At 42.3% G+C, this 15,433-nt stretch overlaps 2 protein-coding genes across 5 annotated transcripts in view; both read left to right on the top strand.

Annotated features, from left to right (window-relative positions):
- Positions 1-113: 113 nt before the first annotated feature.
- Positions 114-8,572, top strand: rhno1 (RAD9-HUS1-RAD1 interacting nuclear orphan 1). Of its 2 annotated transcripts, XM_078219997.1 has the most exons (4): positions 114-191; positions 1,229-1,326; positions 4,254-4,438; positions 5,397-8,572. In XM_078219997.1, the coding sequence occupies exons 3-4, from the start codon at positions 4,274-4,276 to the stop codon at positions 6,237-6,239; spliced, it is 1,008 nt and encodes a 335-aa protein (XP_078076123.1). In that variant the 5' UTR covers positions 114-191; positions 1,229-1,326; positions 4,254-4,273; the 3' UTR covers positions 6,240-8,572. The 2 variants fall into 2 exon arrangements, with proteins under 2 accessions (XP_078076123.1, XP_078076124.1); XM_078219998.1 differs by lacking the exon at positions 1,229-1,326 and having other exon boundaries at positions 136-191; positions 5,397-8,562.
- Positions 8,573-14,979: 6,407 nt separating this feature from the next.
- The window catches only part of LOC144498614 (tubby-related protein 3-like), an 85,996-nt gene continuing 85,542 nt past the window's right edge, over positions 14,980-15,433 (top strand). The window contains exon 1 of one of the 3 annotated variants that reach the window (XM_078219993.1): positions 14,980-15,092. In XM_078219993.1, coding sequence (XP_078076119.1) covers positions 15,073-15,092 — 20 coding nt within the window. In that variant the 5' untranslated portion in view covers positions 14,980-15,072. The remainder of the gene's footprint in view (positions 15,093-15,433) is intronic. The other 2 variants (XM_078219996.1, XM_078219992.1) reach the window with 2 other exon arrangements.

The raw sequence follows: 15,433 nt of genomic DNA, 5'->3' as shown, positions 1-15,433 counted from the left end.
CACTCAACCAATCAGCGAGTTAGGAACGCCCAGCAAACTGACCAATAGGAGCAGTGGAACATAACCGACCAATAGGAGCAGCGGGATTAAGGCAACGGGGCGGGGCCAGGGCCAGGTCAGAGAGCGGGACAGTTTGAAGCGGACAGGCGCCATTGAGACGCTGCAATAGGAGCAGCTCAGAGTGGTAGCAGGTAAAGAGTATGTGAAAGGGGATGGGAGGGATGATAGCCAGCGGGGTAGGGAATAGTTTGTACTCCAGCACCTTGTAACTGCTACTCAGGAAGAACAACATTCTAAACAGTGCAACTAGTCAAATCAGAAATACTGTGACTCCGGAACAGGAAGGTCAGTGGGCAGTCACAGCCTGGCTTATTACATGTCATGATGTGGAGATACCGGCGTTGGACTGGGGTTAACACAGTCGGAGCCGAAAGCTTGCGTGGCTTTTGCTACCAAATAAACCTGTTGGACTTTAACCTGGTGTTGTTAAACTTCTTACTGTTATTACAAAGGCCAGCACTCTGCTACTGAGATCAGAAAAACACGGGATGGCTACTGGATGAAGATTTTTTTCTTAAACACAAGGTTTACAGAAACCGACCATTCCACCCAAATGGTGTTTATGCTCCATATAAATCTCCTTTTGCTCCACCATATGTACTCCTATCAGCATATCTGTCTGCTTCCTCGTTCATGTCCTTAACTAGTGTTTCATTAAATGCATTTGTTATTTGCCTCAATGAGATAATGCTGTATAATATAAAACAATATGATTTAACTACTATACAGATCACGCATTGTTTGCACTGTGTTGTAATGTTAAAATGCATTGGGAGGTACAACATTTAATATATCATGCCAATCTCTCCCCCGGATAGTATAACATACTGTTATGTTAGTATAACATAATACAGAGGGCAACTGAGTTAGGAGTAGCAGAGCAACGTAATACAACACAATTCAGGAAAAAAGGACCATGAAACTACACACAAGTGAGCTGCCCAACCTCCAAGTGTTTGGTATAGTGCATTCAGTGAAGCAGAGTTGTGGTATTTAATGAGCCTAACTTGTTGAGTCATTTGAGACTGTGGGGCCTCCTGCAAGATTTAGGTGGATTGTAAGCTGTGAGATAGCATATCCTTAAAGTTATTTTATTGTAATGGAGCAGTGTGAAAGTCAGAGGTTTGAGCATTATGATTTTTAAAAACATTTCTTATTTTTGATGCAGCAGGATGCTTAGAATGTCAACTAGGGAGGATACTGATGTTGCAATCCATCAGGATACATCTGAATTTTTGAGAAGACACATACTAATTTAAAAGACAGGTAAATAAAAGAATCTTATTCCAATAAGAAACTGATATTGTTGAGGCATAAATAGTTAGTGTACCTTTAAGAAAGGTTTTAAAATAAAACATGATTCCTGCAGCTCACAGATTCAGTGATGTCATTGTTGCTGGCTTGACTGGAGATGTCCTTTTATTGCTACGTAAGTGGCTTAAATTGGGTTGTTTGTTTACGCTCTGGGATTAGTTTTACAATCCTGCACTGCTAGGACAATGGTCATGTGTTTTTGGACAGTGTTTCCATTTTCAGTTTGGAGCTGCAGGTTTGAGTTTGGTTTTAGAAGGGACAGCAAGCTAAAAATAAGTCCCAGTCTCTCTCTCTCTCTCCCTGCTTTTTTTGCTTTGGAAATTCTGTTGTTTTCCTGAAGGATGAAAAATCTGCTGTTGTTGGGGGCTGGACCAGAGTGTCTCTGGTGTTTTGGGAAGCTGTCTTGTCTTCAAACCTGCTCTGAATGAATCAAGACTGCGAGTTTTCAATTCTCCAACCAAAAGACTCAATTTCCAGTAACACATGAGCATTAGTCTGTGCTCTGTTAAACTTGTTAAAAGGATATTTTGTCTATGGGATTGGTTTGATTGGAACATTGTAGATATCTTGGTTAAGGGTTATACATTATCATTGTTTGTAATTGATAAAAGTTCTTGCTAATTTTCTTACTATACATGTTAACTGTATTCTTAAATTTTTATTTGAGAAAAACTCCCTAGTGAGTCATTTGAACCATACCTAAGTGAAACATCTCCTGCTTATCCTAGCCAAATTCAAGATGCAAAACTGATCCAGGTGGGCTCCATGGAACACTTTGGAGTTTCTAACCTGAATCATAACAGACGGAACCACTGCTCTTAGGACAATCTCTTAAATTTTTCCTTAAATCCATTTGGTTTGTCGATCTTGTACAATATAGCATTTTTAAAATAAATCATAAACTCAAGTTCTGTAGACATAAGTAATTTATATTGGCTTTACATAGTTCAAAGTTATAAAACTGAAAGTTGCACTCTACACCTAAAAGGGGAGAAACCTATCTGTTTTTGTGTTTTATATTCCAAATAGAATCTTATTCTGTAATTGCCAAGAGGCCTCAGCCTCAAGACTACATGCAAACATACAAATTAGGATCAGGAGTAGGCCATTCAGCCCTTGAGCCTGCTCCACTATTCAATAAGATCATGGCTTATTTGATTGTAACCACAACTCTGCATTACCACCTAGCCCCAATAACCTTTCACCCCCTTGAATCTATCTACCTCTGTCTTAATATCCAAAGACACTGCTAAAGACTAATGACCCTCAGGGAAAATATTCTCCTCATCTCGGTCTTAAATGGGCTATCCCTTATTTTTAAACGGTGACCCCCTAGTTCAAGACCCCTAAAGATCTATGTTACAATCAAGTCCCCTCTTACTCTTCTGAACTCCAGTGGATACAAATTTAGTCTCTCCAACCTTTCCTCATGAGACAACACGCCCATTCCCGATATTGGTCTAGTAAACCTACCATGAAATGCTTTTAACTCATTTATATAAGGAGATCAATCTGTACACAGTACTCCAGATGTGGTCTCACCCATACTCTGTATAACTGGGTGGGATTGTGGTCGGTGCAGACTCGATGGGCCGAATGGCCTCCTTCTGAACTGTAGGGTTTCTATGATTTCTAACTGAAGCATAAGCTCCCCACTTTTGTATTCGATTTCCCCTTGCAATAAGTGATAATATGCTAGTAGCTTTCCTAGTTACTCGTTGTACCCACATACTAACTTTAGCGATTCATGCACCGGGAGTCCCAGACATCTTTGCAATCTCTCACCATTTAGATAATATGCTTCCTGCCAAAATGATTCTCATTGCTAAGCTGTTTTTGAGCTAATTAGGATAAAGGGTGTTTTATCACAAAAAGCCTGAGACCCAACAAGTTTATCCCCTTGTAAGACAATGTCCCCATCTATCTTGTCGTCTTAAGAAAATCAGGAGTATGTCGTTCACTCCCTCGAGCCTTTTAGGCCACTCAGTTAGATTATATGCAAATGGCTGCCAAATATTCCACAACAGAGCAGTTTGTTTTATGTGAAACTTCTTTAGACATATGATGAGGTGCTACATAAATGCAATTCTTATCTAAACTTATTTGAATCTAAATATTTCATACGTGGGGCATTTTATCACCCTTTTGTGGAAGTCGCATTGGAAGTTGAAATTATTGAAATAATTTTGTGACTGTGCTGTGCTCTCAGGATTGTCATTTTTTTGTCTGGCATGGAGAGCTGCTGTGAAAGTGGAGCATATTACTTCATTGTATATTTATGAAGGTCCTAAATTGTAGTTCTGGGGTAAAGCATTATTCCCGAAAGTCAGTTGAAGGACAGTACTGGAGTCATTTTTTTAAGCAATTGTTTACAGAGTCACACGTTACAAACATGCACCTCCTAATCTCAACAACTAGAGTTTGTTTGTGTCTATTTATATCTCTCTTTTTATCCAATTGGAAGGTTACCCATAAAGTGGAACTAAGAGCTACTTTTGAAAGGGACTCCACTAATATACTGTAACAAAATAAAACATTTTAAGAAGAAGCTGAATCACTAGGTGACATTTCCAGGGGTGATGATGCCAGTTTTCACTCCATTGTTCACTGGTGGACATCATGTACTCCCTCTGGCTGAGCAGCCAGTTTTTAATGCAGAGCAATGCCAACAGCGCAGGTCCAATTCTGCTGAGGTTATTCTAAAAGCTAGTACCTTCATTGGTTGAACACTGCTGAATTAGCAGATATCAGGGTTCAAAACTGCAGCCATTCTTGATCTTGTATATTTTTCATGCCATTTGTCCACTGTGCTATTGAAGGAAACCCAGTATTATTTACTTAACGATGTTTTTAAAAATTCTATTCAAATGAATTCCAAGGCCAAGATGCTGGGTGCTTGATGCCCCGCAAGAAGAAGCCCAGCCAATCCAAGAAGCCCCCTCTGCTGTTTCTGGAGAGTCCACAAAAAGTAGAAAAGTGCAGGCAAATGGTGCCTCTACCATCTGCCGTAAACCCACGCCAGGCATCCTGTGTGCCAGTTGACCAGCAGTCTTCATTCACTTGGGTGTGTTGTTTTGTGTTTCTCAATATTTTTAGTATAAGAATATACTACCATCTTCTACTATTATACAGTAAGATCTCCTATGCAATTTTAAAAGCCTTCAGAATGTAAATTTGGATTGTTAGATTGTGAAAGAGCATTTTTAATTGTCACAGGCCCCGAGCACTCAATTTGTGTGACTTTGTGGTCAGATCCACATTGTTAGCTATACATCTGAAGAAACTTGCTGCCCCACACCTGAATTTAATGAAAGAAAACTGGAAATTGAGTAAATGGTTTTCCTTTCAAAGTTATAAAGTAAATGTGTATTTCCCATGGACAAAATGTAACAAAATTCTACATTTTCCTCCTAAAATACATTTCCACAAGTATGTATATTTCAAGATTCACTTGGGTTTTTTTCAAAGCAGCGACACTTTGAAGTGTTAATCAATCATCCAAAGTTTATACTCTGAAGCAAAAGTAGTTCATCGTCCTTTGTTAATATTCATGTTGTGAAGGAAGGAAGGTGGAAACTGTCTTGATACTTTGTGTAATCTGTCATCTATTATATTTTTTCTATTGGCCATGGCTCAGTCGATAGAACTCTCATCTGAATCAGTGGTTGAGTTCAAGCCCCACTCTAGAAGTTGAGTGCACAAATCAAGGCTGCACTTCAGTGCAGTACTGAGGGGGTACCGTAATGTCAGGTGCTGTCAATCAAATGAAACATTAAATCAAAACCCTGTCTGTCCCCTTGGGTGGACACTAGGTGGCACTAATTCGACAAAGAGCAGGGAAGTTATTCACCGTGTCCTGGCCAATATTAAACCCTCAGCCACATTATCTGGTCATAGGCACGTTGTTTGTGGAAGCTTGCTGTGTGTAAATTGGCTAAGTTCCTTGGCTGTAAAGTATTTTGAGATGTCCATGGTCAAGAAAGGTGCTATTTAAATGCAAATCCTTTTCCTGTCTCTTGCAGGTGTTGCCACAGTTTGAATTTTCAGATACAACAATTCAAAGACCAAGACGAGGACAACACAAAAATAACACCTATGACAGCACAGCAAAACATAGGAACAGTAAAAAGAAGCAGAGTGTTGCACCAAAACCTGGAGCTGTGAGAAAAGCATATGTTAATTATGTCCCCTTGACCATTTTGGGCAGTGATGTAACAAGTAACATTATGCCAACAAGTAACACTTCAGGTATGGAAAGCACCTACCAAGGAGGTAGAGATGACAATTCCGTTGCAAGGGCTCAGAATTCGGACGCTGGGGGTCAGAAGCTCAAATGTAGGCGAGGGTCTGTGGCAAAGGGCATCTTGGTTGGTAAAATAAACGGTGCCATGAGTACAGAATGGAATATACCCTGCAGATCTGTGAAATGCTCCAGTTTCAGTTCTCCATTGTATTGTGTCAACCGCCAAACTAGTGCAGACCCTGGCGATAAGGAGATCTCCCTTTCTGATCATTTTACTCAATCATTTGATGAGGTATTCATCCTGCCACAAGTTAGCACTCCCACAATTGATGGCTTACTTCCAGTGGCTAGCATGAGAAAAAGTACTGATAGATTAAGAGACAGGGGATCTGACATTCACAATATGATTCCTTCCTATGGTAGACCAGAGGACAGCTTGGATACATACTCTGGAGTAAACAATGACTCTTCTGAAGAATCCCTGACTCCTGACGTTTGGGTACAAGACACTCCTGAGCATGAATATGGACTCAAAGCAACCTGGCGAAGACGGCCAGGCATTATGCAGTGGCTGAAAGATTGTGGAAAATTAACCAGTAGCGATGTGCTTGTTGGTACATAAGGAGACACCTGCACATTGAAAGAAATCAGTAATGCAAATTGTGACCTGTTCATTTTAAATGTTACCATCGGTATTATGATTATCTGGGTATTGGGCTTTTGTAGAAGCATCACCCTGTAACCTATGGCTGTCAAATCAGCTTATCCAGACCTGCAGTAGTTTGACAATCATCGGGTTCAAAATATAAAATCTCAATCCCTGACTTTAGTATCCCCACATCCAATCAATGCAACATTAGGGCCAGACTCCCATTTTAAATGCCTCAGATGTGGCATTCTGAAAAATCATTGTAATTGGCTCATGCCTGCAACAACCTGTGTTGTATATCTTTATTAGTGATGTATTTCAAATGATCACCCTTCTATGGATCTAAAACGTTTTTCCTTTTATTCCATATTTTTAGAATAAAAGTCACTTCCATCTGCAAAGTATAAAAATTCTATCACATGGATTTGTCAATTTCAAACCATTCCTAATGATTGTGGGTCATAATATAAAAATACCTGCAAAGTTGGCAATAAATTGATAATTTGAATCAAGTCAGTGGGTGGCTGATTGGAGAAATAAAAATGTTATACTGGTGTAGTTTTATGTTCTTCCAAAATTGGAATTACAACTACAATTTGGGAATATTTTGGCACGTTTGTCCTCCGACACAAATCTCTCTACCTTTCCCTCAGTTTAATGTGCGTTAAAATGAAAAATTACAAAAAAATCCAGGCGGAACGGAGGTTTATGTATAATTTCAACATTGTGAATTTCTCTCAAGGCTCCATTCAGAGGTAGGGAGTTGAAAAATTATCAATTGACCATCTCTGTCAACCTAGTTCCCATATTTTAAATTCTTATCTTATAAGTATCCTGACATGTCATTGTTCATTTAGAGAACAAGTAATATCTAGTGTAGCGAAAGTGAAAATGAGGAGCTGCAACAGAATCCAATAAATCAGCATATCCAATCTGTGGCCACTGTCTCTGGGCCTTAACCCACATCACACAGTCCTATTTGATCATAGATTCCTGATATCTTGGTTTGTCTTCTGAATTAGTGCCCCTGGAGGTGTTGGTGGTTTTAGTGTTGCTGCCACGCTGGTGGATAAATGCTAAAACGGAACACCTGGATTTGCAACTTTAGAAGTATACAGATTTATGTGGATTTAAACATTATAGTTGGGCCATGGTACACAGCTGTGACCCACAAGGATGAGAGTTTAAACACTCTGCAACAAAGGATTAGGAAATTCCTGTTGGCCAAAGATTTTCTCCAATCCACCAATTCTTATTGAGGAGAATGTTTGTATAGGATTAATAATGGAAAGTATTCACTAATTTCAGTACAATTCTTTAAAAAAAAGCTTACTTGTCAATGTTCTTCTCTCTTGACTCTTGTTCCTGCCCGTGGTATGGTTCCATGTGGTAAAGTGAGCCAATTGCTTTCAGCACCTTGGCTTAAATAGTTTTGAAGTGTGAGCCTTGATGTTGAGTATCAGCAGCTATTTAATAGAGAAATATCAATGAAAGCCTAAACTGTATCATTGTAATGTCTCCAACACAAACAATTTGCATTTACAGAGCCTGTAACATAGTAAAATATCCCAAGGAGCTTCATGGGAGTGTTTTCAAACAAACTTTGACACTGAGCTTCAGCGATTAGGACAGGTGACCAAAGGTTTGGTCAAATAGGCAGGTTTTAAGGATCAATTTGGAAAGAAAGGCAGAGAGGTTGAGAGTACATTTCAGAGCTAATAATGTAGGCAGCTGAAAGTAGTGTTGGCATGAAGGAAATCAGGGATGTGCAAGAAGCTAGAATTGAAGGAGTTTTAATATTTTTAAAAATTCATTTTTTTACTTGATGTCGGCATCACTGGCTAGGCCGGCATATAGTGTCCTTTAAGGTGTAGAAATCTGAGCCGCAGGGCTGGAGGAAGTTAGAGATGTGGAGGGGTAAGGCCATGAAAGGATTTGAACACACAGCTGAGAGTTGGAACATTGCCAGACGAAAGCCAAAGTAGGCCAACAAAATGGGTGAGTGGCACTTGGTATGAATTAGGACATGACCAGCAGAATATTTGCATAAGCTCAAGTTTAAGGAGTGAGTTAGGTGGGCAGTTAGCCAGGAAGCAGTCAGGTTCAGACACTCTGGCAATTTTTCATTTCTCTAACCGGTATGCTGAGGCCAATAGCAGTAATTTCTATCATAGCTTAGTGAGCGAAACATTGAATTTAGGTCTTGTATGTATGACTCAGCCATTTACTTGATAAATGCACTCAGCCATTCAGGCTGGTTTGACCCAGATTTTATAGAAATAAATTGATAAAGTGTGCGGTTTATTGAAAGGTGCCAATGTCCAGCTATTTTGACTCGAGCGTGAAAATAAACTACCACACCTCTACATATAATATTTTCAATCAGCATATAGCATTCCTAAACTGCATGCTGGGAAGTGAGTGAGACCAAGCTGAAGTGTCATGAACTTCATAAATATCTCCCTGAGAACTGCTTCCATATGGTGCCTCAGCACAGCAACTTTCCATACCAGCCCTTCTGATTTATCTTCCTTTTCATCAACTGAGGATTTCTCTTTCCATGATTGACATGGCCTGTGATCCTGTCTGTCCCTTTTCCCACACTACTTCTCTCCTTTCCTCTCCCTCTCAGAACCAATGTATGGTTCTTTTTGAGCTCATCTTCCACTTACTAGCTTATGTATTCAATAAATCAAACCCTTTGCCATTTCTACTGCTGCCACCTTTCTCCACCCCCCCCCCACACTCTTCCCTCACCACCCACATTGTGACTAAACACATCTTTTCATCCTCAGAATTCTGAAGGGATTGTTCACTCTGTGACACTCTGTTCCTGATCCTCAAATACTTTTCCATGTAAGTGGAAATGCAACCTGCCATTTTAGCTCCTATCTACTCAACATCCAAGGCCGTAAACACTGATTGCAGGTAAACAATGTTTTACATGCACTTCCTTCAATTTAATATACTGTATTTCCTGGTGTCTCACAGTTTGCTCTATAAAGAAGAATCAAATATAGATTGGGTGACTTTTGCAGACCACCTTCGTTCAGTCCACAAGCATAACCCCAAGCTCTGACTACTCGTCATTTAATTCTCCACCTTGCTCTCTCACTGATCTCCCTGTCCTTAAGCCATAGAAATAGGAACAGGAGTACGCCATTCATCCCTTCAAGTCTACTCTGCAATTTAATATCATTCCTGATCTCTCACTAAGTCCATTTTCCTGCTTCATCTCTGTAATTCTTCCCCATATGATTAAAAACATATCGTTCTCAGCCTTGAAAAGGTTCAAAAACTCGGTCTCCACAGCATCCTGGGGTAAAAAATTCCTAAGATTCACCACTCTTGAGAAAAGAAATTCTTCGTTAAATCCATCTTAAATGAGCACCACCTTATTATGTGACTATGTCCTCTGGTGCTAACCCATGATTGGAAATATCCTCCCAACATTTACCTTGTATACCCCTCTAAGCATTTTATATGTTTCAATCATATCACCTCTCATTCTTCTGAACTCCAAGGAGTATAGCCCCCAACCTGTTTAATCTTTCCTCATATGGCAGCCCCTCCATACTTGGATCATCCTAGTAAACCTCCTCTGTGCTGCCTTCAAGATAATATCTTCCCTTAAATAAGGCGACCAAAACTGTACATTGTATTCTAAATGTGGTCTCACTGCTACCTTGTATAGTTTCAGCAACACCTTATATTTCAGCCCCCTTGAAATAAAAGCCAGCATTCCAAATGCCTTCTCTTGGCTTCATGCAGTGTTCCAATGGAGCTGAACAGAAAATTACGGAACAGCGCTTCATCTTTTGATTAACGTGGAATCGTTATGGGTAGAGATAAGGAATAGTAGGGGAAGAAAGACACTAGTAGGCGTGGTCTATAGGCCCCCAAATAATAATGTTGAGGTGGGGAGGGCTATAAACAAGCAAATAATGGGTGCGTGCAAAAACAGAACGGCAATAATCATGGGGGACTTCAACCTGCATATTGATTGGCTGACTTAAGTTGGAAGGGGTGGGATGGAGGAAGAGTTCTTAGAATGCTGTCGGGATAGCTACCTTGAACAGTATGTTACAGTACCGACGAGGGAACGAGCTATCTTAGATCTGGTAATGTGTAACGAGGTAGGTAGAATTAAGGATGTTCTTGTGAAAGACCCTCTTGGGTCAAGTGATCACAATATGGACGGATTTCTGATACAAATGGAAGAGGAGAAAGTAGGGTCCCATACCAGTGTCCTCTGTTTGAACAGAGGGAAGTACGATAGGATGAGGGCTGAATTGGCTAAGGTGGACTGGGAGAGCAGACTGGTAGATAGGACAGCTGAGGAACAGTGGAGGATTTTTAAGGAGATCCTTTTCAGTACTCAGCAACAATATATTCCGGTGATAAAGAAGGACTAAGAAAAGGGATAACCAGCCGTGGATAAAAAAGGAAATTAAGGAGAGTATTAAAGACCGATGCGTACAGAGTGGCCAAAAATAGTGGAGAATCGGAAGATTGGGAAAACTTTAAGAAACAACAAAGAATGACTAAGAAAGCGATAAAGAAAGGAAAGATAGGTTATGAAGCTAGGCTAGCTCTAAATATAAAAAATGATAGTAAAAGCTTTTACAAATATATAAAAAGGAATAGAGTGGCAAGAGTGAATGTTGGACCCTTAGAGGGGGGATTTAATAGTGGGAAATGAGGAAATGGCTGAAGCTTTAAATAAGTTTTTTGTGTCGGTCTTCACGGTGGAAGACACAAATAGTTTACCGATAGAGGGTTGGTAGGAGGAGAGGTACTCAATACAATTAATGTTACCAGGGAGGCAGTGCTTGGTAGACTAACGGGACTGAAGGTGGACAAGTCCCTGGGCCCAGATGGAATGCATCCCAGGATACTGAAAGAAATGTCAGAGGTAATAGCGGATGCGTTAGTGGTTATTTATCAAAATTCGTTGGATTCTGGGGTAGTGCCGGCGGATTGGAAAACGGCTAATGTTACGCCGCTGTTTAAAAAAGGAAATAGACAAAAGGCGGGTAACTACAGGCCGGTTAGCTTAACGTCTGTAGTTGGGAAAATGCTGGAATCCATCATTAAAGAAGAAATAGCAGGCCATCTGGATAAGAATGGTTCGATTAAGCAGACGCAGCATGGATTCATGAGGGGAAAGTCGTGCTTGACAAACTTGTTGGATTTTTATGAAGATGTGACTAGTGCGGTTGACGGAGGGGAACCGGTGGATGCGGTGTTTTTGGATTTCCAAAAGGAGTTTGATAAGGTGCCTCACAAAAGGTTGCTGAAGAAGATTGGGTCACACGGAGTTGGGGGTAGGGTGTTAGCGTGGATTGGGGATTGGCTATCCGACAGGAAGCAGAGAGTCGGAATAAATGGGTGCTTTTCTGGTTGGCAGATGGTAACTAGTGGTGTGCCACAGGGATCGGTACTGGGGCCTCAACTATTTACCATTTATATAGACTATCTGGAGGAGGGGACTGAGTGTAGGGTAACAAAGTTTGCAGACGACACAAAGATAAGTGGAAAAGTGAATCGTGTGGAGGGCGTAGAGGGTCGGCGTAGAGGGTCTGCAGAGAGGGGCGGCACGGTAGCACAATGGTTCGCACTGCTGCTTCACAGCTCCAGGGACCTGGGTTCGATTCCCGAATTGGGTCACTGTCTGTGTGGAGTTTGCACATTCTCCTCGTGTCTGCGTGGGTTTCCTCCGGTTTCCTCCCACAGTCCAAAGATGTGCGGGTTAGGTTGATTGGCCATGCTAAAATTGCCCCTTAGTGTCCTGGGATGCGTAGATTAGAGGGATTAGTGGGTAAAATATGTAGGGATATGGGGGTAGGGCCTGGGTGGGATTGTGGTCGGTGCAGACTCGATGGGCCAAATGGCCTCTTTCTGTACTGTAGGGTTTCTATGATTTGGACAGGCTGAGTGAGTGGGCGAGGATCTGGCAGATGGTGTATAACGTTGACAAATGCGAGGTTATTCACTTTGGAGGAAATAATAGCAAATTGGATTATTATCTAAATGGAAAAAAAATTACAACATGCTACAGTGCAAAGGGACCTGGGGGCCCTTGTGCATGAGACGCAAAAACCCAGTCTGCAGGTGCAACAGGTGATCAAGAAGGCAAATGGGATGTTGGCCTATATCGCAAGGGGGATAGAATATAAAAGCAGAGATGTCTTGCTGCATCTGTACAGGGCATTGGTGAGGCCGCAGCTGGAATACTGTGTGCAGTATTGGTCCCCTTATTTGCAGAAGGATATATTGGCCTTGGAGGGAGTGCAGAGAAGGTTCACCAGGTTGATACCAGAGATGAAGGGTGTTGATTATGAGGAGAGACTGAGCAGATTGGGTTTGTACTTGTTGGAATTTAGAAGGCTGAGGGGGGATCTTATAGAGACCTATAAGATAATGAAGGGGCTGGATAGGGTAGAGGTGGAGAGATTGTTTCCACTTAGAAAGGAAACCAGAACTAGAGGGCACAGCCTCAAAATAAAGAGGGGTCAGTTTAGGACAGAGTTGAGGAGGAACTTCTTCTCTCAGAGGGTGGTGAATCTCTGGAATTCTCTGCCCACTGAAGTGGTGGAGGCTACCTCGTTGAATATGTTTAAATCACGGATCGATGGATTCCTGATCGGTAAGGGAATTAGGGGTTATAGGGATCAGGCGGGTAAGTGGAACTGATCCACTTCAGATCAGCCATGATCTTATCGAATGGCGGGGCAGGCTCGAGGGGCTCGATGGCCTCCTCCTGCTCCTATTTCTTATGTTCTTAACCACTGTGAGAATGGATGTTTCAAAATACCTTTGGGGGGATATTGTGTGCTTATGAAGAAGTCTGTGTGTGTGAGTGTAATTGATTTAATTAAGCTGGGGAAAGTTACTCGAGAGGTTTAAGACATTAAAGGATACAGATGTTGGTTTGTGCATTTGTAATAAGAGATTGGGATTGAGGTACAAGTAAATAGGTTGGATCAGACATTTAAATTTTTAGGTAAGTTGAGAGTTTGTTTGAATATCAAAGGAAAGTCAGTGATGACAAGAAACATTGCAGCTTACAGGAGGGTAAACAGAAGAGGGTTCGTTATATTTTATTGTCCTGAAAGCAGAGACAAAATAGAAATAGGAAAGATTTCATATTCAGAAAGATTTGAGTTTCAAAGAGGTGTGAGAACAATGGAGCCTGAGGTGAAAGGGGTGGGGGGAGGGGAGGGGAGGGGGGGGCAGTGGAAGAGAATGTATTTGAAAGTTAGTGGGGAGCTTCGGGGTTGGCTTGTGCAAGGAAGATCTCTTAAAAACAGCTCTGGGCTGGGAAAAGATGCAGTTTGAATCAGCCATCCAGTCAAGCCAGAAAACCTATCTATTGGGGCGGCACAGTGGTTAGCACTGCTGCCTCACAGCACCAGGGACCTGGGTTTGATCCCCAGCTTGGGTCACTGTCTGTGTGGAGTTTGCGCATTCTCCCTGTGTCTGTGGGTTTCCTTCCACACTCCACAGATGTGCAGGTTAGGTGAAATGGCCATACTAAATTCTCCCTCAGTGTATCTGAACAGGCGCCAGAATGTGGCGACTAGGGGACTTTCACAGTAACTTCATTTCAGTGTGAATGTAAGCCTACTTGTGACTAATAAATAAACTTTAAACTTTTATCTATCTCTGTCCGGCGACCACAACCTTCTGTGGCAATGAATTCCAGAGATTCATCACCCTCTGCCTGAAGAAATTCCTCCTTATCTCGGTTCTAAAGGGTTGTCCCTTTACTCTGAGGTTGTGCCCTTGGATCCTAGTCTCTCCTACTAATGGAAACCTCTTCCCCATGTCCAGTGTACCCAGGCTTAGTATGTGAGAATGAGTTGCATAAATTTAGACGGCATGGTGGCACAGTGGTTAGCACTGCTGCTTCACAGGAATCCAGGTTTAATTTTGGCTTTGGGTGACTGGAGTTTGCACGTTCTCCCCTTGTCTGCATGGGTTTCCTCCAGGTGCTCCAGTTTCCTCCCACACTCCAAAGATGTGTGGGTTTGGTGGATTGGCATTGCTAAATTGCCCCTTAGTTTCAGGGAGGTTAGGAGGGGGGTTACAGGGATGGGCTCTGGGTGGGATTGCTGTCAGTGCAGACTCGATGGGCTGAATAGCCTCCTCCTGCACCGTAGGGATTCTATGAAACTTGGTTTATAGTCCCTTGGGTTTAGAAGTGTTAGAACTATAAAGGGGTTCGGTGGGATAGATGCAGTTGGGTGTATGGCGGGGACATCCAGAACAATGGAGCATTATCTTTAAAAGAGCTAGTCTATCAGAAATCACTTTATAGGCTGGATATTTGTTCGTAACATTTACCAAATCGACTGGAGCAGTCAGATAGCCTGTGCATTGTCTCCTGGTTGTTCAAAGCTCCTGCCAGGGTCTCCATTGCAGCAGTGCAGTCTGAAGCTCTGTCCGCAAGCCAGGCCAGAGGGGAGCCGCCCACAAGCACGAAGATAACCCTGAACACATTGTCCATTAACTGTATAAACATCACCCAGTGAGTGGGATGAGTTCCCAGACTTTTTGGGGGGGGGGGGGGGGGGGAAATCTGGCGGATAATCCTCAGGGGACTGGCTTCAGACCGGGACTTTGATCCGAGGGCTGAATGGGATGACGTGAGGAGAGAGGGGGGACCAATGGGAATGGTTTTTGTTGGAGGGTGCGTTGCTAAGGGGGCCCGGGCTGCTGGAGTGAGTGCAAGTTGAGTGACGGAGCGGGGAGCGGGAGGCAGCAGCGGGGCCGCCAGCACCATAGCAACGGGCGCCCAGAGATGTCCTATTACAGCGTCAGGTAGAGGAAGAGCGGCCGGGAGGGTGAGGGTGGGCCTGGGGAGCGGGGTAATGGTTGCTTTATTCAGCAGTCTGAGCCCCGCAGTATCTCCGCCCGTGTGCTGGGCTGCCTCTGCATGACTTTAATCGGATGTCTGCACTCCCCCACTGAGTTTTGGACAAACATTTGTCGTTAATGTGTGGATTTTCCACTGTGTGCAATATTCGGGGCTATTTGCCACTCTTGCACATCAGAAGGCGCGGCGATTTTAGTACAAAATCCTCTTATACTGCCGATTTCCTTTCCCATTTCTGATCTTTTTAAAAAAAATTGTCGGTGCATAAATGCAGTGCAACAACTGG

This window comes from Mustelus asterias, chromosome 9 (assembly GCF_964213995.1).
Source record: "Mustelus asterias chromosome 9, sMusAst1.hap1.1, whole genome shotgun sequence".
Classification (NCBI taxonomy): domain Eukaryota; kingdom Metazoa; phylum Chordata; class Chondrichthyes; order Carcharhiniformes; family Triakidae; genus Mustelus; species Mustelus asterias.
Note: the sequence above shows the minus strand (reverse complement) of the source record. Positions and strands in the feature narration are given on the sequence as shown.

What these genes read in the sequence shown, in the direction of transcription:
- rhno1 (XM_078219997.1), top strand. Translation starts at nt 4,274, where the DNA reads ATGCCCCGCAAGAAGAAGCCCAGCCAATCCAAGAAGCCCCCTCTGCTG. An exon ending in AGCAGTCTTCATTCACTTGG is followed by an intron (nt 4,439 to 5,396) that starts GTGTGTTGTTTT and finishes TGTCTCTTGCAG; the next exon opens with GTGTTGCCACAGTTTGAATT.